Source organism: Diachasmimorpha longicaudata, chromosome 7 (genome assembly GCF_034640455.1).
Source record: "Diachasmimorpha longicaudata isolate KC_UGA_2023 chromosome 7, iyDiaLong2, whole genome shotgun sequence".
NCBI classification, from domain to species: Eukaryota; Metazoa; Arthropoda; class Insecta; order Hymenoptera; family Braconidae; genus Diachasmimorpha; species Diachasmimorpha longicaudata.
Window position 1 is genome coordinate 2909505 of NC_087231.1, and position 18924 is coordinate 2928428.

General features: G+C 33.3%; 1 protein-coding gene and 1 long non-coding RNA gene across 10 annotated transcripts in view; one reads left to right on the plus strand and one right to left on the minus strand.

Moving 5' to 3' along the window:
* The window catches only part of LOC135164613 (uncharacterized), a 142659-nt gene that overhangs the window by 83622 nt on the left and 40113 nt on the right, over nucleotides 1–18924 (minus strand). The window lies entirely within an intron of this gene.
* Nucleotides 925–18913, plus strand: LOC135164720 (prominin-like protein). Of its 9 annotated transcripts, XM_064125339.1 has the most exons (11): nucleotides 926–1738; nucleotides 4146–4413; nucleotides 5845–6319; nucleotides 6407–6430; nucleotides 8500–9876; nucleotides 10566–10687; nucleotides 10880–10930; nucleotides 11087–11254; nucleotides 12645–12734; nucleotides 13558–13668; nucleotides 15358–15913. In XM_064125339.1, exons 1-11 carry the CDS (start codon nucleotides 1438–1440, stop codon nucleotides 15368–15370), a joined length of 3000 nt encoding a protein of 999 aa, XP_063981409.1. In that variant the 5' UTR covers nucleotides 926–1437; the 3' UTR covers nucleotides 15371–15913. The 9 variants fall into 9 exon arrangements, with proteins under 9 accessions (XP_063981414.1, XP_063981412.1, XP_063981415.1 ...); XM_064125344.1 differs by lacking the exon at nucleotides 13558–13668 and having other exon boundaries at nucleotides 925–1738; XM_064125342.1 differs by lacking the exon at nucleotides 10880–10930 and having other exon boundaries at nucleotides 925–1738.

The window sequence follows — 18924 nt, forward strand, 5'->3', positions numbered from 1 at the left end:
CTAGACTGTACATGTGGCGCTGGGTCCACATGTACAGCCACATTTTTGTCTCGACAGTTGGATCCCTGCACACCGGGGCTCTCAACGTTTGAAAATTCTCTCTACTGTTCATCATTTGTACAATTGAAAAAGTACAAACGGAGCCCCCCCCTTTGGTCAATCCTTTTTGCACCGCCTCATGACGTCACGAGCGTTAAAACGGGGTCCAAAATTATGCAATTTTCGATTGATTGTTAAAAAAAAAACTCCAAGGAATTAGAATGCATTTTTCGTTGGAGAGTATTCCATAGGCGTTAAACTATTTATTAATACATTTATTTCTCAAATCTGGGCCGCATGCAAGTTCCCTATTGGAAAATTAATTAATTTTCGATTATGTGTTGTTAACTACCAGGCACTGATAGCCAACAGGTGATTGTTTTGTAAGAAATGAACTAATTCTGTTGTTTGCACCCTTGCAAGGTTGCACCCTTTTCTACTGAGTTTAAAATGCTTCGTTACTTTTTCATTTACTTTTAAAAAAAAGCACGTATTGACCTCTGTTTGGAATAGGCGGAACCCACCGGGCAACTGTTAGTAGTGACCTCTGTATATCACATTCGCCACTAAACAAGAATTTAACAAATGTCAATATTTACTGATCAGTCAGTCAAACTTCCGTTATATTTTTTATCATTTATCTAAAATCAAATGAGAAACTATCGAAACATTTTAAGCTTAGCACAAACGGGCACAAACTAAGTACAACTGATAGAATCTGTTGGCTAACTTCATACAAATCAAGATTTTAATGAGCAGTTGCTCACTGCTACACTCCAGGATTTGCATGTAAGGTCCTCCCTCTTTTGGGGTAAGGTACTACGATGTTGCTGACGTCAGTCAAACCCCCGAACTGAGCCTCTATTTTAGTCAATCCTCTTTGCATGCTCATCCATTCTCATTCCCACACCATATTCCTATTGTAGTGTGAAAAGCGCCGCCCAGTGGCGATGCATCAAATTGCAATAAAATCATAACACAAAAAGATCATAAGAGGAGGGAGAATTAATCGGCTGGAGGAGTTCATTGGCAATACAAGTGTTTGGAGACGTCGACAAGGATGGCGTAGACACAATGGCGATAGCAGAGTGAGAGAGATCATCCAGTTGGCCAAGTGTTGGTGGGGTTAACCCCACTCCCCAGCTGCCAGGGCACCACACAAACGAGAATAAAATACAGTTACAAATGTACCGGAGGAGTTGCCATTGATTGATATATACGTACGATACAGGCAGGAACTTGTGCTGTATATTGGTATTAAAGCTTCGTGCCGAGGTTTTTATCGTTCAGTTCACAGCAGTGGAGAGCTGTCGACGGGGTGAACGTTTTTTGTTGTGGCTTGTGGCGCGTCTACGTGCGCCCGAGCCCCATACAAACTGAAAATATCCAGTTAACAAAATGGCTAAGAAATTACAATACTCGAGTTTAACTGTTTTATTATTGTTCTGTGGTGTTATTCTACCTGATACAGTGCTAAGTGAGGATGACTTTGCCACGAGAATGCGAGCTGTCAGTAAAGACTTGGATAGACAACTGCAGGAGATGATGGCATCACAGGCTGTTGAATTTACATCTGTTAACACAACGGGATTGCCATACAATGCAACAACAAAATTCAATCCAAAAGGCATGGGACAGCTGTACAATGTCACTAATTTGTTTATTGATATTGTACAATCCAAGCAGGCATATCCAGAGGGTATGTTGGTGATGTTTCTTAATTATTTGGTAGCTGGGTAATCTGTGAAGGCATATTTAGACGTGTACCTTGAGTTATAATTTATGGTTACGCCCTGGAAGACCGTTTATTCGGTTACTAACGAACAATGACAATTGCCCCCCATAGAGACAAATTAAAATGGCCGACGTGTCAGCATATGAAGGGGTACAATGCTGTTGGTAAACATTAGGAAATTATTGACATTGAGTTAATGGGGCACATATCTTCGTTGATGATTCGTGGCAATTTTAGCTGTGAGAAAATAATTTTAAGGGGATTTTTATTGTGCGAGAGAATGGTGGATTGTTATGGCTATGCGAAATCCGGGGTTATCGATCGTTCCTTGCAGTTTAAAATTAAAACCATTATTTTATTAGTAATCGTGCATAAGAAAATAGTGATGGAGGAACAGCAGATGGAGGAACTGATTTAGGGAACTATGGGACATGGGACAGGAAGACAAAGAATAACATCCTCCTGTCTCTTTGTTCTCCAAAATTTTCGGTATTTATGAATCTCGATACAAAAATGTTAATTCCCATTTCCGGAATGTTCTGAGGCAAATGACTCGGTTTCCTAAGAAGGAAAATATTTTAGTTTATGATAGGTTTCTCGAATTTTTATAACCTAGAAACATTTTTCCTGTTGTTCAATGAAACATTTGAAGATCACTTCAATTGATTATCATTCATTTTTTATTTGTGTGAAGTGATGTAGTTCGTATAATGGACTATTTACACTATCATTAATATGACATTAGATATTTTATATCATTTTTCGTTTTGATTCAGACTTCAGTGGTGAAGTCGTAAATCGAGATGAGTGAATTCATCTTTAAATTTGTTTTTGAGTAATATCTCTGAGTTAACAATGTTGTAATACTCAATTTGCTCCACAAAAAAGGTTATGTCCATAATTTTTCCATCTTCCCTAGGTTCCAAGATATTCACTAAAAACCGGACGATAGTCAAAAGTGACTTATCTCATTTTACTGCGGCGTCACTTATTTGTAAATTAGTCATTCAAATATCTACAAATAAATTTGGTATATTTTTTATCAGTTGCATCTGAACATTTTTTAGTCGGGAAATTTCATGTACACTTTGATACTGATTTTTATTTGATGTAACATTAATTATTCCCTGAAATTAATAATTTGTGCACATAAAAATTTACATCACAGTAAAATTTCCCAAATTTCGCGGAAAAACGCCGATGACACGATAGTAAAACAATTAATAATCGTTTCTCGACTTTTGTCGTGATAACAATATTTTTTCTGTTATTTACATTTCATTCATGAATTATGGATCATCATAACTCAACTGATCTGATGAGAAGTGAGATTGTTTTGAATTTACCGATCAGCATTGATCAGGAAATAGCGAATCGATAAAAACCCCGCAAAAAAAATTCTTCTGTCAAGAATATTTGTCAACTGCTAGACAATTTACTTATCATTTCTATGCCTTATGGAAATATTTATGTATATTTACCAGTGGAAAGTCAATATATGGTAAAAGACATTTTTTAAATTAATTTGTTCAGTGTTCTTCGAAACAAAATGAATTCGCATTTTCTGAAGATAATCGGCGAAGTAAATCTCGTGTTGAAAAATCGTACAGAAATTCAATTGAAAAGAGAATAATTAATTGCGAATAAAATTCGGGGATTTACCAGTATAACAAAACATGCGGCCACGTAATTATGAGCAATCAGAACTGTATTTCGTATTTATCGATTGTTCTTTGCACCTTAAATTTGGAAGGATTATCTTATCAAGAGCAATGCAAATGGATTATATTCAGGTAATGCAGGTCAGCAGATTGGGATAAATATTGCACAAGAGATAAGAACATGTTGTATTGGGCAGAATGATTAATTACTCCGATTGATTAGAGATTGATTATGATACCCATGTATTTAATCATCACGATAATTTTGGTTCTCAAGTGGACCAAACCTTCCGGTCGAGTTTTTGAGCAATATCTCTGAAACGAAGAGAGCTGGCGCCATTGTTGTAATGACATTTAGTTTAGTACTTAATTTTCTCTACAAAAAATGTCATGATAAAAATTTTTCTATCTCACATAGATTCCGAGGTATTTACCAAAAACTGGCTCATACCCAAAACTGAATTATCTCGTCTTATCATTTTGCTACATCATTTATTCTATCGCTGTACGAAAATCCGTATTTGTTAGTTATGTTCGATGACATCCGACTGTGACTCATAATCTTACACGGAAGTCATCGTTTATCTGTTGCTCTACATGCGAGCAACGATTCATTCATCTCTTAAGCCTGTGGACTTTTTATTGATAGAATATTTTTTTCTTCGGATAACGGTAGTTCTGAAAATTGAGAACATAATGTCTGATTTCAGGAATGATAACGGTTAATAATGGAGAGTTTAAATTTGCCGATCCTGCGAAGGAATGGAAAATAATTGTGACTCACTATGGTGGACTGGCAGGGCTCGCTGTTGCCGGCCTTTTACTTGCTGCAATACTGCCATGTGTTGGACTTTTTTTCTGCTGCTGCCGTTGTGCTGGACACTGTGGTGCAAGGAGTCAACCGTTTGATAAAAAACATGATCACTGCCGCAAAGTCTTTCTCAGTTTTATTCTCATTTGCGTCGCTACAATCATATTGTAATTATCTTACTCATTAGTTTAAATGGAATCATCAGAGTTGGGGGACACTGATGATGATTCTAGTGCTGAATTAAAGGTCCTCTTCGGAATGATAAGATTGTAATACTGTTAAAGAAGTATTTCAATGAAAAAAGCGAAATAATCTGTTATTAAGTTGTGAGGAAATGATTCGTGATAAACGTTTTATCGGAAGTTGTGGGAAATTTCCGCTTGAGAGGACTTTTTTTTAGCTCTTTCTATGAATTTTCTCATAACTTTTTATAGGTCAATAATCGATATTTCACCGTCTTGAGAACTCTTGAAGTTTAACGTCTAGTCAAGTGTTTATTGAGTTCTAATGGAATCAAATTTTTATAGTTTTTTTTTAAATTTCATCACATTTGATTCGATTATCATATTTATTAATTTTATAGCACGTTTTTAATAGAGTTTTCATTTATTATACATTAGGCTTTCAAGAGTTCTAAAATAAGATATTATGTCAGTGGGAAATATCTACTAGGCAAAATCATACAAACTAAGATACAGCATTTTTTTTTAATTACTAGAATTTCCACATAAAAAGACGTCACTGGTGGAATATTGAATCGACAAAATTGATTTTAACTATTGATAAATTTCTCTCTAGATATTTAAGGGAGATAGCAAAATTTTTATATTTATTTAGAGCCCCAAATTCACGTTACAAAAGGTCAATTAGGATTCCTTTTCAATTACCTCTAGAATTTCAGGTATTTCTCGAAAACTAAATATCAAACTGCTTTAAATTGAAATACACTAGAAGTCCCCAAAGATTTTTTAATTAAAAGTAGCGAGCGATGTCGGAATATCTTGAAGTTATGCACAATTCGTTTGCATTTGATGGAAAAATTGTACATATGATGATTCCACCCTCACATACCTAAACCCATGAAATTGAATTTCCTGTTGTTGAATATTCTGGAATATTTCAAGCTCATGGGAAGTTAAGTAAATTGACTTTCAACTTGTCTCGAATTATTCATAGTTCACTCACGAACTCATAAATTGAGTTCCTTCGCAGCTAACGACACAATTAAAAACTCATAATTTTCACGAAAAATAATTTCATTGTATGTAAATCTTTTGTTCAAGTCGACAGCATATGAGAACTAAATTGTATGTTTGGGTGTCGTCATCTTTTCATATTGGTCATTCAATATTACTTCTCTCTGTTCAGTATTTTACTGGTTATCGAAATACGATCAATAACAATATTCACTAGATAATATTGATTTTTAACCTACTTTTTATCTAATGATCGGTTATAAGAACAATCTGATCGAAAATTTCCTCAGCAATGCAAAAAACTCCGGAATATTTCAGTGGAATCATCTATTGACGAGATGAATTCCTACTTATTCATTAGCTATCAGTAATTAATCCGCTTTGTTCTTCTTCTGAATGCAGATTTGGAGTTGTTTGTGCATTTGTCACAAATGAATACATGCAAGAGGGCACCGAAGATCTTCCGAGCCAAGCGAAGACAAGTTTAAAAGACCTGGAGTTGTATTTAACAACAACGAAGTTGCAAATAAATACACTTCTCAAGGATAACTACAACGAACTCGAGATAACTCTGAATAAAATACTTCAAGCAAGCGGTAGAATTGTTACAGATGAACTTGCCATTTATTCTCATGCCGTTTCACTAAAAAATTTGAGTGATATCGTTTCTGGATTGGATGCAATAAGACAGGACTTGAGAATGATGAATCAAATAACCCAGGAATTAAGGACCAATGCCAGCCAACTTGATATCGTAGTTAGAGGAGTTAAAAAAGACTTGCTGCACAGTTTGGCTGCGTGTAAGACTCATGCATGTGAACAACTATTTCAAGACTTCAAAATTAATCAGTTATCGGTGCAAGTTGAATTCGATAAGGTGAGTACTCTAATCAGTGTGAAATTCTTTATGAATATTTAATCGATAAAATCTATTAATTCTCACTCCATTATGATTTACATGCAGTACTTGGATCAATACTTCCCCAAGGTGAAGTAATAATAAAAATAAACTAGAGTTCAATCTGTACACTGCTAGGAAATGTTATTTTTATTGAGATGTTTTTTTTTATACAAGTTTTACATCATTCAGTAAATTTCAAAGGTCGGAATATTTATCGCCGGATAACAGTCCTCCAAAGAAGAAAACTCCGGTCAAAGCCCCCTCCCCCTCTCTCCCTTTAAAATGGATTCATAATAATGTGATTGCTCATGACAAAATATTATTGAATGGAAATGGAAGAATAAAATTACTTCACATATTATCAACTCACCGCCCGGTACAACAAAACACAAAAATAACACAAATATTATCGAAGGATTAGGGAAAAAAAAATCTACAAATTTCCAGCAATTAATAAATTAGTAATTGATATGAACACATTATAACTTGTTTTTTCAACACAAATCTCGCAGAAATTCAAAACAAAAACAATTCGCAAAATCACGTCGATAAATAGAGTTGGTAAATATAACATTTGAACCACAATAAACGTCAATAATCATAATATACGTAAATATAGTAGAAATAAAAACATACACAGTAGTACAGAGAGATGAATGAAGCGGAAGAAATTTTCCATTCATTTAATTTGATGATTACATGAACAAATCCAATCGTTTTTCACACAATACGGCGAATTCGGAATCTTATATAGCTTTCTGAATATCCAGTGCAGTATTTTTTCTCCCCGATTTTTTTATTCGGAGATATTTTGTCTGGGGGAAATACCGAAATTTTATCTGAGAAAATATGGGAATTCCTAGTCATTCCAAGTAAATAAGATCGTACAGTGAATATCAATTATCTATTTTTGAGATACATTTATTTAGATCAAATAGAGTAAGAATTTTTCTGTTTTTGTGAATTGACGAGACAGTTATATCTAGAAAATGATTACAGTGACGAGCCAATTTATTTGAGGAGCCCATCGAATATTGGTTCCTCAAATAAACCTCAAATAAAGATTTCCATGTTGTGACCTTTATCTAAAATTGCACCAAATTCAGATAAGAGCATCTTAATATCTGATACAATTATTATAAATTAATATCATTTTCTGGTGAAGAAATAAAAACTGCACTCCTGATAACGTCCAATTACTTCCATCGAGTGATTCTGCTAGAATCGTTTGTTTCAACTCTCCCCTCAATTTCGTTTCCTTACAAAATTCAATTCTGAATTGTCAGTTTTAGTTTTTGTTTAGTAATACACCCCATTTATTTTATTTTCTATCATGTTTAATCCTTCGGCCATGGACAGCATGATTCCGCCCTGGCCATTAATAAATGATGACTGAATTCTAGAAAAATGTTAATCTCATTCAAATCGACTTCTAATTACAACGCTAAAAATAGACAAGTTTCACTTCAACTATAAGTCAATTGGTCGATTAAAGTAATTATATTGATTGCTATAACAACGTAATTTTTATTCTTAGATACGTAAAGTTTTCCTGAAGATAGTAAACTTTTATTTATTTAAAACTATTCAAATATTGCTTTATACCAACCAGCTTCTGTTACCAAATTTTAAACTTTTTTTCTGTTGAGAAACTTTAATTCAGTAGTGAAGCGATAAACCGAGATAATTCCACTTATCTATGATTAGAATCTTTGAACAATATTTCCGAGTCAATAGGAGACATCAGAATTTTTATAATCACAGTTGTAGCCTTCGACAACCTCCACAAAAGCGTCTACAATAAAAATCCGACTATCTGTCTTGAATTCCGAGATATTCATTGAAAACTAATCAATAGCCCAAATTGACTTATCTCTATTTATGACTGCGCTACTCACTTCCAGAACATTTTTATTCCCACAATGACATATGTTTTCATCAAAAGATAACTGGTATTCACTATAAAAATAATGACTCTTCGAAACTGAAAAATCCGACGATAAAAATAAAAATAAATAAATTTTTAAAAAATGATAAATGATCTCGATAAAAATAAAAAAAAAATGATAAATGGTCTCGATAAAAATTTTTTTTTCGCCAGTGAAATTTAACTGGTAAAGCATTGACACTTACATGAAAAATCCTTTAATTTCCAGCTTCCGGATGTTACCTTCGCGTTGCGTAACATAACATCTCTGATGGAAGGCAACATTGTCTCCGAGGTGCGCCAAGGCAAGGAATCCTTCCTCAGAATTCAGCGTGACATCCAGCGTGCCGTTAATCAGACAATTCCAGTTGTCAGTACAAGTATAAGAAAAGCCGGCCAATCACTATCAGAGATTGCCAGCAATATCACGAGTATGATTGATAGGATTAATCGAGATATAAATAGGGTCTACATACCCCATTTAAAAATCGCCCAAGACAACATAGACCAATATTCATTGTACAGATATTACGTGGGTCTCGGTGTTTCTGGTATACTTCTGACAGTTCTCATGTGCCTGACATTTGGCCTCTGCTGTGGTATTTGTGGAAAACGTCCAGACGGTTATGGCGATGATTGCTGTAATAAAGGGTCTGGAGCGAGATTCTTAATGCTGGCTGTGTGGATTATATTTTTATTGACAAGTGCACTCATGATTATCACTTCAGCGCACATGATAACAGGTGTTGTAGTACAGAGAGGTATTTGCGAGCCACTAAAAAATCCTCGTGACAATCGTATGTTCAAACTTGTCGATGATATCATACATGTGAAGGACTTGCTTTACGCTAATAACAAAGATGCCGATATTAACATGAGCTGGATACTCACCAAGTGTCATGCCAATGAAACACTCTACAAAGTCCTCAAATTGGAATATCTTATTGAACTTGATTCATTAAGAAGTTACGTTGAACGTTATGCCATCAGTAGTACAATAGACGAATTACGGAAAATGATTAATTTAAAGCCAGGAATCATTATATTGACTGAGAGTGCCACAGCTAAACTCAATGATTTGGCACAGAGTGGATTGAGTGATATTAAATTTTATCAGTATGCTGAACTCTTGAAGGATAATATAACGAGCATCAACCTGGAGCATCTTAGCAATAAGTTGAAACAAGTGTCTGATGAATTGCCACCAGGTCACGAGGATATAAAGGATAGCTTGATTAAAAATGCCCACGACTTGGAGCATTATCACAAGGATTTAGTAATGCCAATGACGTCACTCAGTGAACAGCTTAGTAAGAGTGCTATGACGCTTGAGGAGCATATTAAATTCAACCATACCTCTATGCCTGAGGCCATTCTCAACTTGGTTCACGAAGTCATGAATGCACAGCAATTTTTGAATAAAGATGGACCAGAGTATGTTAATTATCTTGCTACTAAATTTGGAGAGATTTTTCTGCGACAGGTCAATGATTTCTTGGAGCATCTCATTAAAAATTGGAAGGAAACTGTTGGCAGATGTGGACCAGTTTCTAATGCATATAATGCGACTATTGTTGCTGGATGTAACAAAATTCTAGATCCATTCGTGAGTTTTCATTTTTATTTCTTTTTTTATTGTTAAGTTAGTAGTCTGTAGGATTGGAGGACAAGAGTGAATTGACAATGTTACGTTTTTTTGTGAATATCTAAAGCTGATAATTTTAAATTAATTAGAAAAGTTTTCTGCATTGGTTCTTTCAGTTTTAGATACTTTTCATATGAAAATCTACAGATTTGTGAATAATTAAGGAAATGAAAAGTAGGCGAGGCTGAATGTTTTCAATATTCGTTTTTATTTGACACAGGGGGTTTAATTAAGTTTAAAAATAATTTAGTAATCTGTTATTTAATAAGAAATTGTAATCTATACATCCTGAGAAATTCCCAACAAGTCTTGGTTGAGGAACACAAAACAACAGAAAACACAATCTGATTTACTTTTCAAGAACAACGAACCGTTTGTTTTAAAAGTCGAACAAAGCTGTGTCTTCTTGGATAAATACATCTTACAGACAGAAGTTAATCGAGACATCATTTTCCCCGAAATTAAAAAATTACCATCATATTTTTATTATTGTTTTGAAGAATTCATTTCGCATTTATGATTATTTAACAGTTGAAACGATAAACTACTGTGCCTTATTTCCCGCACACCAAACTTTTTCTATCACAAACCATTAGTCAAATTGTTTAAAAAAAATAAATGATTCATTATGTTGTTTTGCCATTTTTCAGAACGGATTTTGGGCGAGTGTCGGCTGGACCCTCATTCTATTCATTCCCACCATTGTTCTCTGCGTGAAGCTCAGTGCCCTTTATCAAAAATCTGATCCATACCCAGGACCCCTCGTCGAGACGTAAGTAAAAATTCTCTTTTACTCATCTGTTTTATGATTTCTCAATGGAAACACCTTCTGGGTAATTTAAAAGCATGAAAATACGTTCTCCTGTTGATCTAAAATTGTCACTTTGGAGTAAAACAGAGGGTAAAAACTAAACTCTTTATTTACAATTTTTCCATTTTTAATCACTAACACGATAAATTACAGAGATTATCTGTATGACGCATATGCCGACAGGGATAACATGCCTTTAGCTCAGTAAGTATTATAGATGATTATTTTCAATGTCTCCTTGAGCCTTTATTCGTTCATTCTCTGTCGGTGCTTTGACTCGTATCTGGAATTCTTGTAGACTCTCTCATCTTCCTGGAAGAATTAATCAAAAAATATTTATGAGTGATATATTTTTTTCAGTGTACACGATAAGAAGCATAACGCACACAGCAGGCATCATCCCTCTGCATATGTGGAGAGTTACGATGGCCCAGCAGCAGCGGGGGTCTACACCGGTAGGGAAAGAGTTGCTGATGCTCATCAAGGCTCATCTCATCACGACTCGAGATACTCTGATCTTGCGCCAAAGTAAGTTGAGTGTAGGATATGCAGTAGTAATAGTTGATTGTGGTTCAAGGGCGATAGATGGTAGAGCATAATCTGCCAGATATTGTCCGAATATCACTTAGTGTATTTTATGTGATTCCCCGATTTATTTCCCGTCTTAACATTTTCATGAAAAAAAAACGTAGCAAAGTTTTTATAATAAATAGGGAAATTTTCTCTTGAGAATTTTGTCGCAGAGAAATTTTTGAGGGAGAAATTATTGCATAGAAATTTTATGTGGCGGGAAATAAGTCAGGTCAACTTTTATGTTGAGGTTAATGTAAAAACTGCGATAATACTTAGAGGAAAACGGGATTGGGTAACAGTCGAAGAGGGCGAAATCAACCAATTGAAAGAAAAAAACAAATTATCAATGAAAAGACTTCCAAATTTGATAATCATTTCCAAACTCTGTAAGTAAATTTATTCAAATAGAAAAGGGCTCCATTCTGCAAAATTTCTCTCTGAAAATTTTCCCGGAAGAGATTTTTCGCAAGAAAGGTTCCTTAGAATTAATTTCTCAGATGAACATATTCCATTTTTTATTGTTTATCGTTCGATTCCAATCAATAATTAGTTCCCTTGAATACTAGATATATTCGTCATTTTTATTAAAATCGTACTTTCAGAACTGGCAATTATTTAACATGACATGAAAAGATACTAAATAAATGAGTAATAAATTTTTACGAGGCATTTTTCAGAGGAAAATACTTTTGGAACTCGTTCTGCAGTTTATTGATAATTTTTTTAATACATTCATTGCGTTTTTAATACAATTGATTCCATTTCAATAATAAAAAAACTTCCACAATTTCCTACAGAATTCTATTCAAATTATTGAACATAGTAAACTTGTTTATTTTCAAAAAACATTGTTATCCTCATTTTTTGGCGAAATTTGTTAAATTTTTCATTCACTCCCAAACAACCGTAAAATATAAATTTTTTAAATTATGTAATTCTGGACAATTATTCGTAGCGCATATCGGGATTGAACGTCATTATACGTTACAGCGATGGTAATAATACCAATTGATCAATCTAAACTCAATGTGATGTATCAATTTGTACTCAATTTGGTTGATGTACAAGATGATAATTCGTACCTCATTGTTCCCAAAAAAGCTAGTAAATCGTGCTTTTGACATATCCCCAACATAAAAATTTTCAGAAATACAAGATTATCATTAGGACTTGATTTTCTCCTTCAGTAACGAGCCCACCGAGCAATTAAAATCATTCTAGAAGATGGTAAAAATGAAGAAATGAAAGATAAGAGAAAAAAATGAAGAGATGATAAGAATAAACGGAAACAAAATGCGTAATCAAGAGCAATTCAATAAAGAAGTATTTTAAATTTCCATTGCAGTTTCGCCCGTTCATGGCAACGCCATGATCGTGTTGCGACCTCAAAACCTGAAAGTCCAAATAAAGTCTATAGTATCCCGCTAGAGTCGCAGTAAGTTTTAATAAACCGGTATAAAATTGATCGCTTTTGTAATGCGTTTGGAGCTTCATATTTATGTTCATTTAATCGTTTATTTTCCATTACCCAATATAACAAAATACTCATTAGATGTTTAATTTCATATCGTTTATGATCTCCAAATATCAACACATAATAACAGTTGTAATGATCATGATAATCATGAGTATACAATAGCTATTGTCAATATTTAACACAGTAAATACGCAGGGTTCCCACTCATTGAATTTACATTTTTTGTTGTGCCATTATTGACATAGTTTCTTGTCTGTTTGTTATTAGAATGATATAAAAAAATTTTTTAAAGAGGCTAAAGAGAATGTTGTAGTCAGACCGACACTTGGTCACGAGCTTTTTTTCCCCATTATTTACAGGTGAGTGGGAACCTTGCTTGAGGACACCCTTACCACCTTCAAATACACCCAATGCACACACGTAAGTCGTAAGAGTCACTCTTATGTGAAACAGACGATATTTAACAGTCTAATTGTCGCGTAATTGTCGAATAATACTTTGATGTTTTTGTCCAAACGTATTTTAGCGATCACAATAATTATTCACAATCATATAGGTTTATCAATTTTTTGTACATTTTTTTTACTTTATGTTCCCCAGTATTTTTGATGATAATAATGTGATTGTAGTCTATTTTTAAAAAACCAGTGAATATGTGGAATACTGAAGTCGTGCGTACATTATATGGCTCATTTTCATTTGTCAGTTTTTTTGTTTACTTTGGTGATTTGTTGATGTGTAGGTGAGTGTTATATTTAGATGTCATATTTTGTTATTGTAGAAATTGGGATTTTCCAAATGGCGGTCCACCAAGGTATCAGCCACCGGCTGGTGCTCCACCATTAAGCACTGAATATGAACGTCCACCTCCTTATTACTATCCAGGCCCTGGGTATGTAGATTTGTTGGCATTAATTGATCGCTATTTTGATGATATTTTATTCTGGATTGAAATGGTAAAATTAATCAAGTCATTAGATGTGATCAATGGAGAGAAATATTCGGAAAAAATTCCAGAATCAGCAGTTTGCTGATTGATTACAGAAATTTGATGTGACAGTAGTGAATTTTTCATCGGTAATTATAAATAAAAATTACGGAACGTTCGGGAATAATTCTGGATGTGTAAAATTTTCACATTTAAATTCAATCATGTGGAATTATTAAGGGGTATTTTCCGGGAAAAAGTCGTTACCGGAGAGGGGGATGGAGTAGATCCGGGGATTTTTCAAAATTCAAGTTTATATCAATGAAATTGTGTATAGATGGGACTTTGTTTTTAAATATAACTCGTTCTGCCAGTAGTGAGTGAATCCTGGGTAATGAATATTTATAAATAAAGGCAAATGAGTTTATTTTCTAACCCAATGATAGTTGTGCTTTCATAAACTCTTTTTGTAAATTTAAGGAGCTTTCACAGTAAGTTTGTGGAGGGCACAGAGTAGGGGGAGATGTCAAAGGTCAGAGGTTCCTAGATAATAAATAATGAGATGAGAAATAGGTTCATTATTTTAAATTCCGCTAATTAACAACGGAAAGTACGTTTAATTAAATTTTTTCATTCGGCATTATTCACCGTTAACTTTTTCATTGTACGCTAAGTAAGTGATTTTCATCAACAACGAGTGGTGCTACGTTCGGAGTAACTTTACTCTCTATAAGTTCGGAAGATTACGTACTCAGAAAGTCTTCAATATCATTATTAAAGTACTGCCTGTGACTATTAAGTTAAAAAACTTCTGAGCGGACTACTGACTTGTTCTTAAAATTCTTCGCCTTCCTCCGGAATTTCCTTTTAGACTGAGTTGTTTGTACTGAATTCTTTGTACTTCATTCGAACACTCTTCGCATTGCCGTTCAGTGGCAATGTGGTAGTAGAATCCTCAAAAATCGTCAGAGTTTAAAGTTGCTGTGTCCTTTTAGTAAATCCGGAGATTATAAAAAGTTACACAAAATTTTTAGAGAACTCGATCACGTTTGAAATTGTAATTCTTTCCTTAATTCAATTTTCGTTTGGGTTTGCAAAAAACAAAATGCAATTAATTGGGAAATTCATTGTTAACTATTTTTCGGAGGAATTTCAAAAAGTTAATATTCATATTAGAATAACAAAATCAGATTAAAAATCTCTTTAACTACTAACGTTGAGCATTAGTAGGGAATTGGTAAAACGGAATAAATCACTTCTGACTATTGACTAGTTTTCGATAAATATCGCGAACTCTCAAAAAGAAACAAAAATCTTCATTATTAGTTTTTTTATTTAGTAAATCAAATACTACAAGAAATGTCAATTAAAAAATTCCGCTATTTCGCTCCAATTCGGAGATAAGTCAACATATCTTATTTGATCCCATCGCCACTGAAATCGTTGGAATGTAAAAGAAAATATTATTATTCCATTGATCTTGAATTACAATATTTCACGCAACAGCTGAGTGTTACAGCTGAACATAAACTAATTAATATAACCTTTATATTAAGTTAGGATAGCCTTGACGAGTCGACTTTTCATGTTTTACCATTTCATTACAGACCTTTAATCGAAATTCCATTTGTCTTAACTGTTAACATTTTACAGGGATAGAAATTAGGAAACAAGTCCCGTGGCATACACAAAATATGCATTTACAAGTGCACCGAGTTACAGTCTGACTCAGAGTTACAAAAGATCTAACAAGAAGAAACCAATAAAATCGTCAAACAAGAGGGATTACGTTTGAAGATATGGCTTTTCATTTCCATGAAGAATATGGTATGCCACGGAGTGATTCACATCGACAAAGATATTCACCATAACAGATAATTCAGAGGTACATTACATAAGAGACTGAAGTTATGCGATATGATCGAGTGTTAATAACTTGACTTGGGTGACCAATTTACTGTGTATTTTTGTGCTACGTTTATTCACGTGATTATTAAGTGCTCATCGACAATGTGAATTTTCTTTGTAGCAATTCAATTAATTTTTGAACGATTCGTTTGTTCTAGTTTTTTAAAACTATTATTTTGTCATATCTAGTGTCATTTTGTGGTTGAATATGTGCGAAAGAGGCTTTCTTTCAGCTCGACATTCAAATTGTTGGCATTTAATGGGCAGAGCAATTGAGAAGTATATAACATTGTCTATCATCGATTATTCTCCTGTATTTATCATTTTTTTTACGACGCAATTGACCACGTACTGAATTATCAAGTATTTGGTGTGTATTAAATTGATGCATCGCCTGAGATGTAATCACATTAGTTTATTAATTAATAATTAGTGAAAAATTACGTCCTTGTGACGCCAAAATCAGTATGCCAAACGAACAATACTCAACAAGTGTTCAATGAGAGGCAGGAGACTGTCTCCACTGGCACATCTTCTTTTGCCTTGGCTTTAATTTACATTTCACAACAAAAATCTGCTATCAATAACAAATTATACACAGATTAATCGTAATTTGGTTGTGCCACTTCAAGATTTATTTGCTGTTATCGTGCTCAAGTTGTCATGTTTCTGTTTCTCGTCTAATTTCCCAATTTGGCATTTGAATTATTGAAGAACCGACGACTTGTGAACGACATAACGTTCCATTTGTAAATTTAAATGAATTAGATAATGATTAATGATTAATGTCGAAGAAAAATTTAAGTAGAAAAAAAAAGGTTAAGAAACGTTAAGAAAAATCTAAATGTGATGATTAACTGATCTTTCTGAAACTGAGAAACTCATGATAATTTCCGAACAAATTCTTATTATAATTAAACAATTATACCTAACTATAGTTGAATAAACAAAAAGTTCTATATACATAAACATGTACATTTAAACCATTATTTACTATATGACTGAGAGAATAGTATTAACTATGACAGGATTACAATGGCTTGGTGATAAATAGTAATTGAAAAACGGTGGAGATTTTTCATTCGATTTATTCACTCCGTCTTTCTCCACTCGTCTGTAATCTTTGTACTGAAAAAATTTGTTTGACTTTATACTAAAATTAATGTCATTGAATTATTCATTACAATGAAAATTTTTGCCCACACGGAGTGAATAAAAAAATTATACAGAAAGAAAATAAATTCCATAAATGGATTGTAGAATGTTCATGGTGCTATTTTTCTACGTGCACTTTCAACTAAATTTCGTAAGGATTATTGTGAGAAAAAAATTTCAAATGGGGCCACGTAGGGCAGACCATTTTGGTAGAATTTTCGCCGATATAAAACTCCTCCAATGGTATCTAAAATACATGTTACCCTTAAATAATCCCTAAATAAAGCCATTATTATTGTGGATGCTGAAACAAGTATTTAAATACACCTGTATCACTTCTATCCGCAGTCTAATATTATGCTCATTATTTTGAGGATCGAAACGCATTTGCGGAAGAAAATGAACAATAAATGGTGGTTTAACTATACTCGTTTTAGTACTAGAGTTGGAGAGGGGAAAAATAGACCTGTGTGGTTGACTGAACGTCTGGAAAATGTTAATAACTCGTCGCATATTGTGCATTCGCACTGAATTTCGATGAAGGTCAGTTGGTGAATTCCTTCCTTGTTTTTGAAATCGAGAAAAAAAATTGACGTCCATTTTCCCCCGCTCCCCACTAACGCATTTGTTGATTGACAATATCCCAGGAACGATTGCTATATTGAGAAGAAAAATATTCTTTGATAAGGGTGAGTGGGGCAAAATAAAGCAGTTGAAAAATGCCGGGTTATGGCGATTGAAGAAAAAAAGGATCAAATATTTTTTTTAGTAATTAAAGTACTGTGAGAATAATTTTGTATTGAGAAGGAATGTACATGTGAATGTTGGCCATCTCTTCAGATAAATCCCGTTCCGTCATTCGATTCATGGATTGACACTGACCTTTAACAGAGAAACGGAATTCATCTAAGAAAATACTGTATATGGTATATTCACAACAGATTCATTTTTACAGAATGGAACGTCATTATTCTCATTAGTGCTTTCAATGATAAACAAAATTTCCAATCAAAAGTTGATTTTAAAAATTCGGAAGTGAAATGTTTTTGCTTGACTGACATCAAATCCTTGTTTTTTTTACTTTTCCATTCTGGTTCACTAGGACTTGAAGAAGTTTTCTGTTGTATTTAAAAACTCATGAATCGAAAATACATAATAAGAAAGTCTTCAATCCTCAGAAAGGTGAATTTTCTTCTAGAGATTATATCGTTCACCCAAAAACGAAGATAATTTGTTCGTTGAGAGGTTATTCTAAATATTTTCTCATTTTTCGCAAATTTTTGAAAAACGATTGATGAAACTGACGTGCAATAACGTAAGGTTTTTAAGTTTTATTATTATTTAATTTGCGTAGAAGAATTTTCCTACTTGCTCAGCAAACTTTTGCAAAAATTCACAAAACTCCACCAAAAAATAGAAAAATCAACTCATGGCTGTAAAAATTTGTGAGTCATTGAATAATAACAAAGCTTAAAAACTATATATTTTTTCATGTCCAACTGATCCATATTTCCCTGAAAATTTGCCAAAAAACATGAAAACTGAGTGGATATCCGCAGTAACTCCTTAACTCAACAGTTTTAACAATTCATTGCAAAATAATTTTTTATTAAACCTATTTGTTTTGTCTCAAGGTTTTTCTTAATAACAGTTCTAACAATAATAATGATTGATTTCCTGAAGTACATAAATTTCTGTCTTTACAGCAACTTTTTCCTTTTATATCTCAATTAGAGTTATTTCAAGGTTTCGTGTTTTTTTTTAAATTCATTCAAGCATTTCTGAACAAATATAATTCAATTTGCATTCATATTATCCTTGTCTTAATATGAAATATTGTTTTTTGTCAATTTTCAGCCATGAGTTTTTCGATATAATAAAGGAAGAGCGGAAGGACTTCTCAACAGTATATTATTTTTAGTTTAAAATAACGAAAAATTGTTCTAAAATTGAAAATAACAATGCCAATCCCTCGTGAGATATTAACAATGAAATGCGCCATAACATCATAGTCTTAATTAAACTGAAAATTTTCATCATCGATGTATATAACAAACTAACGAAACCTGTAGCCATTAATTACTGTTTAAATAATTCAATTTAAGTAAACCAAAAAGGAACAATAAAAACTATGTTTTGCATTGAATATTCTGGCGC